This window comes from Numenius arquata, chromosome 4 (genome assembly GCF_964106895.1).
Source record: "Numenius arquata chromosome 4, bNumArq3.hap1.1, whole genome shotgun sequence".
NCBI classification, from domain to species: Eukaryota; Metazoa; Chordata; class Aves; order Charadriiformes; family Scolopacidae; genus Numenius; species Numenius arquata.
In genome coordinates this window covers 43,496,217-43,506,262 of record NC_133579.1, presented here as the reverse complement: position 1 = coordinate 43,506,262, position 10,046 = coordinate 43,496,217, and the positions used below count along the sequence as shown (strand labels likewise).

The 10,046-nt window shown below is 42.5% G+C and overlaps 1 protein-coding gene across 1 annotated transcript; it reads right to left on the bottom strand.

Annotated features, from left to right (window-relative positions):
* Nucleotides 1-6,236: 6,236 nt before the first annotated feature.
* On the bottom strand, nucleotides 6,237-8,294 carry FIGNL1 (fidgetin like 1). The gene has a single exon (XM_074146629.1). The coding sequence runs from the start codon at nucleotides 8,292-8,294 to the stop codon at nucleotides 6,237-6,239; it is 2,058 nt and encodes a 685-aa protein (XP_074002730.1).
* Nucleotides 8,295-10,046: the final 1,752 nt, after the last annotated feature.

The window sequence follows — 10,046 nt, the reverse complement described above, 5'->3', positions numbered from 1 at the left end:
CCTTTATATCCATATAAATAAGGTGGTTCTCCTTTCCCACTGCTATAAGAAAAAAAAATGACTCGCAAAAGATACAATTTTTTTTTGTGGGGATTGTGTTATACAGATAAAAGGTAACCTTCCCTGACAGAAATTACCCCTACTCTGGGGTCACTAGAGGAGGGGGTTGTACTACCCTAACTATTTGGGGAGTTGTACTACCCTAACTATTTTTAAAAGCACATGAGAAATAGTTTTCATGAATGAGACTACACCAGAGCAGCCTCCAGCATGCTCAGGTTTGTCCCTTCTGAGACATTTACAGACCGAGTGTTAGTACATATTTTTAGCAGAAGACAGCAAAAGTTTCTGAGAATTTGATCCTGAGTTCTCTTGCATTTCTTTTGGTGCAAAACTTCTGGTTTTGGAATGACTTCTGATCATATCATATCACAATGTTTTAGTTATCATATTTAATTTTTTTCCGTCAACTGTAAGATTTACTGTCATATGACAGTAAGGCACAATAAGCAGGGTGGAACTTTTTAAATTTATCATTAAAATTGTTGAAAAAATCACTAGGGATGTTCAGAAAATAATCGACTAATCAAGAACCCGGGAACAAATTACCTATTACCTCCTCCCTTGCCACTACAGAGGTATTTTCTACCTCTTCCTTCTCTCTCGTTGTAGCTATACGAGACCAGAGTTTCTGTCACCTTCTTGAAAGTGGAGTTTTTCTTTTTTCTGATTTTATGCCCTCGCTGCCAAATGTGTGCTCCAGTTTCATCCCTTGTCACTGACAAGCACTATCCAGTTTGGGGTATCACAACACAGGAGAGACATGAACCCACAGGAGTCATCAGAAGTCTAACCAACAGGACATTATTAAAAAGTCACATTTATTTAGTCTAGGTAGTATTGTAATGCTAAAGGACAACAGATGTCAACTGTTTTAATTACCTGCTACAAAGGGGATGATTAAACGTTTCCCCATATCTGTGAGCAATAAGGACAGGATAAGGCACAAAACGTTTGCATTATAGCAACAGAGATGAGGCACTGGGGAAGAATTTTGCCCATCTTCAATATTGCTAAAGAAGAATCCAGGCAAGAAAGTAATTTTAGTAATGGTTACTATTAAGTATTTATCAGATTGTGTTTGCATAGCAGCATATACTGCTTGCGGGAAGTCCTGAGTGTGATCATATCATCCCTGCTATGGGGATGAACATTCAATAGTAAAAATTATTTAAGTCCAAAAAGAGACCAATGTTTTTGTAAGTTCTGAATGTTTTAAAGAACAAACTAGGCAAAACATGCACCAGGAATCACAAAAATTAATTCACCCTACATGAAGTGAGAATTTGATCGTTTCTTAGAGTCCTTTCCAGACCCATAACTTTGTGATAATGCAATTTTGGCTTCACGTGTATGAACCAAGATTATATGAAGTTTCTGATCTAATGGGACAAAAGCAAGCGCTAGAGATCAATTAGTGCTGTGACTGCTTATAGCTGCAGCACCATACACGACCGCTTTTCTGCAGATAAGATAAATAATGGTAATAAAATATTAAAAAAAGTAAGGCTAAGAAATCTAGTCTTTGGGAATTTTATGTCAGTATCTTCACTAAGCACTGTGGCTATGTGAACTGTTCTGCCGAAGGCATCGATGTTGAGCATAGGAGGTAAGGTCTCGGTAGTGGGGGTGCTTGCAGGGGTGGCCTCTGTGGGAAGAGGCCAGGAGCCACCCCATGCTGGACACAGCTGGTTCCAGCAGACCCATGGTGGAGCAGATATCCGCACTGCGGCCCATGGACAGCCCATGCCAGAGCAGATGGATATTCCTGAAGGAACTGTGGCCCACAGACTGCCCACACCAGGGCAGAGGAAAAACATGAAGGAGAAGGAGTTACAGCAAGAAACTGCGGTGTACTGACCACAACTCCCACCCCCCTGAACCCCTTGGTGGCAGGGTAGGAGAGTTGGGAGTGAAGTCGAGTCTGGTACAGCAGGGAGGAAAGGTGGTGTTTTGATGCTTGTCTTTTTCTTTGTTTCTTACTACCTTGTAAGTAAGTACCTTGGCAGTAAGTTAATTCTCCCCAGGCCGAGTCAGTTTTGCCCACAATGGTAACTGGTGAGTGGTCTCCCTGCCTTTATCTCCACCCACAAGCTCCCTCATCCTATTTTCTGCCCCCTGTCCCACTGAGGAGGGGCAGTGAGGGGCTGGGTGGGCACCTGGCTGTTAGCCAAGGCTAATGGGCCAGAGGATCTCTTTAGGTGAGAAAACTACTCAAGAGCCTCCTTTCAAAACTCTCCCAAGCCCGAGCTTTCATTTAAATGTCAAAGGAATGGGCACTCAGGAGTCTGAAGACAAGTGCAAGCAGTTCAAAGCATCTATGTCTTAATAAATGTAAGCGCTCACCAAGACCAACCCCTCACTGCAATCAAAATTATAATTTTAATAGAAAAAGTGGGGGTTGGTTTGTTTGTTTGGTCGGGGGTTTTCCAATGTGTGCTTGGGAGTAGTTCCATAATTCCTAATAGAAAAACAGAAATTGCCTTATTTCAATAGGACAATCTTAACCATGCTGTTAGAGGCTGGTCTGGTTTTCATCCACTTGCCTTTAGCAAATGATGATCATTGCTGCTTCATCAGCTTTTTACCTACTTGTGTTGGCAGCTTTCTATAAACAAAAATTCATCTGGGGATTTCATACTGCTCAGAGACAATTTAGCTAACTCAAATACAAGATGCACCGAGAAAATGAAAAGTCTGAACTGCCTTGATTATTAATAAGACCTCACCTTTCCAGGACTGCAATTATTTACCTTTATTTAAGAGAAACTAAGAGATTGGGCACCAAATGTTACTGAACCACAAAACCAGAGAAGAGTCTTCCATTCCTTCTTACTAAGTTCAGCCAGCCAAAAAGAATAAATAATGAAGTACGTAAGTTTCTGCATACACTAAACAGATCCATTAAAGTGGATTTATCTGCACCATTTCCCTTAAATTGCAATCATGCCCTACTTCTATGCAATTTTCTACATTTTGTGAAATTACGTTACCGGAGATCTAATCTCTTGTTTGGTGGCACTGTTATAGCAGGTTATGAAATACATATTGGGCTAATATTGGAAGTCCTGCTGACTTGGTGAGTCCTGCAGCAAAGCCTGACTATTGCTAGATGGCTGCAGAGGTATTCATGTTACCTGCATCATTACTAAAAAAGAAAAAGAATAAACTTCACCTAATTTCACTATTTCTATGTGTTTTCTACAGCTAAAGCACGGTCATGTAATTCAAGAGAGTGCTAAGTAATGAATAACATAAGTAGGAGAAAGAATACTCCTGCCTGGTGCTGTGGTTCTACCTTTTATCTCCTTCACAAGTTCCACTTTGGAGGAGCCAAGCACAGCGGCACAGCATTTCTCTGCCAGTCCTTGTCATCTTAGGAGGCGTTTTGTTCTCTATCACCACATGCATTCTCACTGGTCCTGTCCGTAGAGCCATTTCCATTAAAATACGAATATTCAGATATAGAGATGAGCACAGTATACTCACATAGCTTACCAGAATAACTCCCAGCATAAACAAAAAAAAAAAAGAATTATTTAATGATACATAAGGGTTTTATTACCCTTGAGTAACCCTTAGGTTTTACTAAATAATTAAAATTCTCTGGGGTTTTCATTCACTTGGCTGAGAAAAGATTTTAAAGAACTTTCCTTTCATTAGGACTGGAGAGAGCAAAAATCTTACCTAGTACATGTTTATAGCTCTCCAACACTAAACTTTTAAGAGCAGATTTAGTCTCATAATCTTTACCCAAGTGGCACAAAAGTCAGTCAGTTTGGATCACATCATACATTTATTCTTACAAAATAATCTAACTATTCTACTTTTACTATTTCAAAAATTAAGATAAATTCACACACCTGAATTTTTACCTCTGCGAAAAACAATTTCTAATGTATACCATACTCTAATAAAAACATAAGCTAAGAATAGAACTGACTTTTTTTTTGTTTAAATCAGGATAAGCTTTAAGAAACGCCAAGTCTTCCAAATTATTCTGAACTCAAGTACAGTCTCATAGCCCCTGTAGTTCCCAAATGGCTTTAAAAAAATGCTAGCTGAAAAGGGTTTATCCATTTTAAGAAAAATCTCAGTAACTAGCTTTTAAGCTCTGCATTTTCCCTAATAGGAGAAAAGGTGCTTAGACACCACTGCAGCCACCTCTGCCACACGCACAAAAGAATCCAAAGGAAAGCTTTTAATTTATTTCCCATTCAGAAGCAGCTCTGTCCAGCCAGTGGGCGAGGACAGGTTATGTGAACAAAAGCTTGTGCATTTCTTTCGGACCTTAGGTAAGAACACCACATACAAGCTGGCTAGGAATTTTACCATTGTTACATGAAGACTTTTTAAGGAGTAGGGGAACCCAGTCAACGTTGGAACAAGGGGTTTCTCCTTCCTGGCCACTAGAGCCCAATCGGGTGCACTCTCTGTCTGAGGCTTTGTCACGGTTTAACCCCAGCCAGCAGCGAGGACCATGCAGCTGCTGGCTCACTCCCCCCAGTTGGGATGGGAGAGAGAATTGGAAGAGTAAAAGTGAGAAAAAACTCATGGGTTGAGATAAAGACAGTTCAATAGGTAAAGCAAAAACTGCACAAGCAAGCAAAGCAAAACAAGGAATCCATTCACTACTTCCCACGGGCAGGCAGGTGTTGAGCCATCTCCAGGAAAGCAGGGCTCCATCATGTGTAATGGCTACTTGGGAAAACTAATGCCATAAATCCGAATGTCCGCCTCCCGCTCCCCCCTCCCCCCACCCTGTCCCTTCCTTCTTCCCCCAGCTTTCTGAGCATGATGTCATATGTTATGGAATGTCCCTTTGGTCAGTTGGGGTCAGCTGTCCCGGCTGTGTCCCCTCCCAACTTCTTGTGCTTTCCCAGTCTATTCACTAGTGGGGTGGGGTGAGAAGCAGAAAAGGCCTTGACTGCTTAGCAACAACCAAAACCACCAGTGGCTTCTCCCATATTAGTTTTATGGATACAGCTACTGCTGGTTTTGCTTGCAGGTCCAGCCAGGAGTGAGGCTGAGCCTCTAGTCCAAAACAGCAGATACACACACACACACCAGGGCACAGAGTGAGCAGGGCTTTTACTAGCACGCACAAACACAGCAACTGCACTCACATAACTCCAACAACACAGCCCCATCTTGTCTCTCATCTCCAGCCAAACAGGACTGAAGCTCACCAGCAAGACACACAGGCCCCCGCACTCTCCTGCTTCACAAGGACACCACACTCATGGAGCCTTCAAACATTGCCATGGGACTTAAAGTTCACCTAAAATCCATGCCCAGACCCTGAGCCCCCTTACTCTGCCACTGGCTTTTATCTGGGTTCCTTCTCTTACTTGCCAGCTAGTCCATCTTGAAGTTTGCTAGTGAGCTTTGTTAGTGATGTTTGCAGGCACACCAGGATCCCTACAGCACCAGGTCCTAAACACACTGACTAGCCCATGGCTGGCCCTCAGATCCTATAGCCCCTGTGACCCATGGCCTCTTCCCCAGTTGCAGGTGCCCACACAGACGCAGCACAGGACACCAGGTAAGCAGAAAATGATCAGAAAAAGGATTTAATAAGAAGCTGGGATAAACTGCAGTGATGTGGCATAGGGCTGTCAGACAAGAGCACTGCTTACATGAGACTGTCCCTTTATCCACCCTTCTAATCTTCCCACATCCACCTTAAGTCTTTCCTTCCTCTGCTCCTGTCTCCTCCTAAACAATGCACCCCTAACTACTTTTGCCCATCGGTCCCTGTTTTGCTACATCCCTACCAAAAATTGGTATTTCTGATAACGTAACAGGTCCCCTCAGCCTGGCATTACTGATACAGCACAGTGGGCCTTGCAAGATTCCCCCCGATTATATGTGAGGTTTGACCATCTTCCTCTTAAACATCAGTGAAATTCGCCAACCTTTCATAGCAGCCATCTGTGATGTTTGTCAGCTTCTCACTCTGTCGCTTGTGTTCAGCAGTTTCTCATACTGTAACCAGCAGGTTCTCATGGTCTTTTAAGTGGGCTAAACCTCAGGCCAGGGCCTAGACATCTGCCTGCGTAACATAAGAAGATTTATTTCAAAGACAGAAACAGAAAGAAGTGGAGACACCCCGAATTATCATGGGTTTAATACACGACAGTGCTAAAGAAATGTTTCAGTGAAACGGGATGCAACTATCTACCGCAGCCAAATGTCTGGTTCCAGGTTTCATACAGCTCTAGGTCCTTGGAGGAGACACTGGGCCGCACGGTTCTGAAGGCACTCTCAAAGTCCAGAAAAGCAATGGGCCGTACTTGGTCTGGCATGATGGTTGCAATGTCCATGGACTGCAGACTGCGGATAGGGCCCAGAGAAGCTTCTCGACAGAGCTGTGTCATGTCTGCCCCAGAAAATCCATTCGATTTCTTAACTATGAGTTCGATTTCCTCTTCATTTAGAGAGCAGTGCTCCTTTGACATCAGACGGGTAACAATCTGCTTCCTAGCTGAGGCTTCTGGAAGAGGAATGTACAGTCTCTTCACTAGTCTCCTTCGGGCAGCTTCATCGATTTCTTGGGGTCGATTTGTTGCTCCAACCACTAGAATACGATCTTCAGAGGAGGTTGTTGCCCCATCTAACTGGACCAGAAATTCAGTTTTTATTCTTCTCGATGACTCGTGCTCCCCATCTCCACGCTGAGACAACAGAGAATCAATTTCGTCAATGAAAATCACTGCTGGTTGTTGACACCGTGCCACAGCAAACAGCGCACGGACCATCTTTTCCCCCTCACCTACCCACTTGGAAGTCAGAGAAGAGGCACTGATGCTAAAAAATGTCGCTCCAGACTGGCACGCGATGCACTTGCCTATAAGAGTCTTGCCAGTGCCAGGGGGGCCAAAGAGAAGAATTCCTTTAGGAGGACCACGTAACCCAGTAAAGATGTCTGGCCTCAGCATAGGCCAGACTACTATTTCTTTTATGGTAGCTTTAGCAAACTCAACTCCGGCAATGTCATCCCAGCTGACAGGAGGCCCATGGTCCATGATCTCGTGCATAATGAGTTCAACCATTTTTGGTTCTATGTTTTTCAGTCGTTCATCTACAGGCAGCGATGGATCTGTTGCTCCTCTTGCATAAGGTTTACACTGTGCTCCTCCGTTTTCATTTCCGTCTTGTTTTGTAACTGGAGGAACAAACTTGCCAAATGGACCCCGAGATCTGCCTGCACCCAGTGACTTTTTTACACCTCCATATGATGATACCGGTGCACGCTGGGGTAGGTTTTGAGATTTCTTTTGCTGATCCACCCACAGCTGTTCTTTTGCAGTTCTAAAACCAGGAACACTGCTCTCTTCATTTCTGTTTCTATTCCCTGAAAAACTACTGGTTTCTGTAGTAACAGATGCCTGGCACAGAGCAAGGCTAGGAATCACTGTGCTGCCTTCATCAGCCAGACCATAAAATGCTTTTCTTTTTCCAGAACTTGCGGACCATGCAGGTACAGCTGACTGACTGGAAAGAGACAAATTTTGTCCATCACGACAGTGTCCTGACATTTTCAGAGAACTACTACCTGTCGCTTCTTTATTTCCAAAGAGTGGAGTTGCCTGAAAACCTATAGGAACCTGTGCGTTTAAGGAGACTGAAGAGCCGTGAAGTGTATCCGAAGTTTTGGTCACAGGAGGAACACTGCTTTGAAGAGCTTTTGAAGATGAGGGTACCTGACTTGCACATTTTGCTGAGCCAGCACAGAGCTGAGTCTCTCCGGCATTGCTGAAGATACTCAGCTTAGGAAGACCTGGAGTGGCAGCAGCACTGACCCCTTTATCAGCCAGTATGCAGGCATCTGTCAGTGCCATCTGAGAGCTCTGGAAATTTTTGCCAGCCCTCATCCTCTCCTGCACACACTTTAATTCAAATACATTATCTGTTGTCAAGGCAGATTGCCACTTGTCACTGTCATTTTGCTGACACTTTGCCAAAGTCAAAATGTTTTCAGCGTAGTTATTCAAGCCAGTCTCTATGTTGTCAGAGTCAATAATTGCAGAGTATTTCTCTGCGTATTTTTTAAACAGGCTGGCAGCACAGACCTGAGAGATCTCCGAGTTTGCCCATGCATACTGAATACGCAGGATTTTGGCACGATATTCATCTGCCTTCTGTCCAGGTGTGCAGGTGCCAGAGGTAATAGCAAAGTAACTTTTCTGCCAGTCGCTCAGGTGCACAGTGCTGTGGGTGGGGGTTTCCATCACTGAAACTGCAACACACATAAAATGCCTGCTGTTAGAAAATGCATTTCACATCTATTTGCTTTGGCTGCTTTCCCCCTTTCCTAAATACACATACATGAAAACATACCTTTATTTTAATTGAAAGAAATAGCACAGTAGATCTTGTAAGCTACTTGGCTATTCCGGACACTTTACCGTTTTCAAAAAGCAACCAGTTTTGTGGTGTAAAGCTATTTAGACTGAGGTTCTCTTTTCATCCTTGTTCAAAGAAACAAAAGAAGGGGGGAAAAAAAAAAAAAAAAAAAAAAAAAAGAGTTTGCTTCTAACCAGAGGTCTCCTGGGGAGGTAAGTAGACTGCAAAGAATGGTACCAGATGGCCAAACAGAAATTGGCCTTGTTAAATGAAATCACCAGTGCTTTCACCCCTATTTGACAGAATATGGCACAGTGCAGAGAAGGACAGATCATACATCACTGTCAGAATTATGAAATTTATTACAGTGATGGTAATAAAAATGAAACAGTGAAGCTAATAAATAAAACTATATGCAAAGTCTCTGAGAGGAGGTAAAAGTGGAATGAATAAGCTTGAATGTAGTAACCTTGCAGATTAAGAAAAGATTTATAGATTCATAGCAAATGTTCAAAACTATTTATTCCATTTAGAATCTACTAAAATGTACCCATTTTACATTTTAGAGAAACAAAGCTCTTGTATGTTTAAAGCAATATGTTTTTTCAGTTTTAGAAAACAGAATTTAAATTCCTTCAGCAATTTTTTCCTTAAATAGGAAAGATGACATTTAGCTAGGAAGGAGTATTTTGCTAGACTTGAAAAGATATGCTCATGTTTACGATGTATTTCTAAAAGAAGTCTTTCTCTGTGGTCTTTCTCACGTGCAGATATGTAAAGAATTAATGATTTCAGAAGAGATACAAGCAAAATTACAAGAAAACTACCACTGCCTCAACGGAGTTTGCAGAAAGCTCTTAATACTCATACTTCCGATCTTTTTCCATCTGTCCATATGGGACATACCTCTAATATATGACATGACTGAAATACCTCCATTTCTAATTTCTCTTTTATTAACTTCAATATGTGCCAGGACATTTCTTTTCTCTAAACAACTGTCACTGTACACGTAACTTTTTTGTAACTGTAGAATCAAAAACATCTTATGAAACATAAAAGTTGAGAAAAAGTTTAGTAGCAGGCATTAACACTCATCAAGTATTTCCATATATTTACACACCTCAGAATATAAAATCTCAAGTTTGTCACCACTTCCTTAAGATTTAGTAAACATCTTCATAGCTCTGAGAGGGGCCGTAAGTGAACAGTGGTAGCTAGCTTTAAAATTTGTTTTGTTTTTCTTCTTAAGTATCTTCTAATATCACATTCTTTCCCTATGCTAATTCCTACTAGTTGTCCTCATAGCCTTGCTATTAGTTTTTCCCGAAGAGATAGGGAAATGTGTACCCAGACAGTTGGCCCAAACTGTTCCCAGCTGTTGTGGGCATCATCCTTTCATGTAAGTGTCTGAAGTCGGGGGTTTACCAAGGCATCGGCAATAACGAGTTTCTGGCCTGCAAGTGCTCAGCCTCAGCAAAAAGAGGGGTAAGAGAGGGCCTGGCAAGCCACGCGCTGGATATTATTACATTCATACATGAACATATATACCCATTTAAGTCACGGGGGAAGCCTGCTTGCCCGGAGGCAAGAAAACCAGAAGGGAAGCAGGCCAGCCGCCCAGGCAAGGCTTCGCC

What these genes read in the sequence shown, in the direction of transcription:
- FIGNL1 (XM_074146629.1), bottom strand. Translation starts at nt 8,294, where the DNA reads ATGGAAACCCCCACCCACAGCACTGTGCACCTGAGCGACTGGCAGAAA.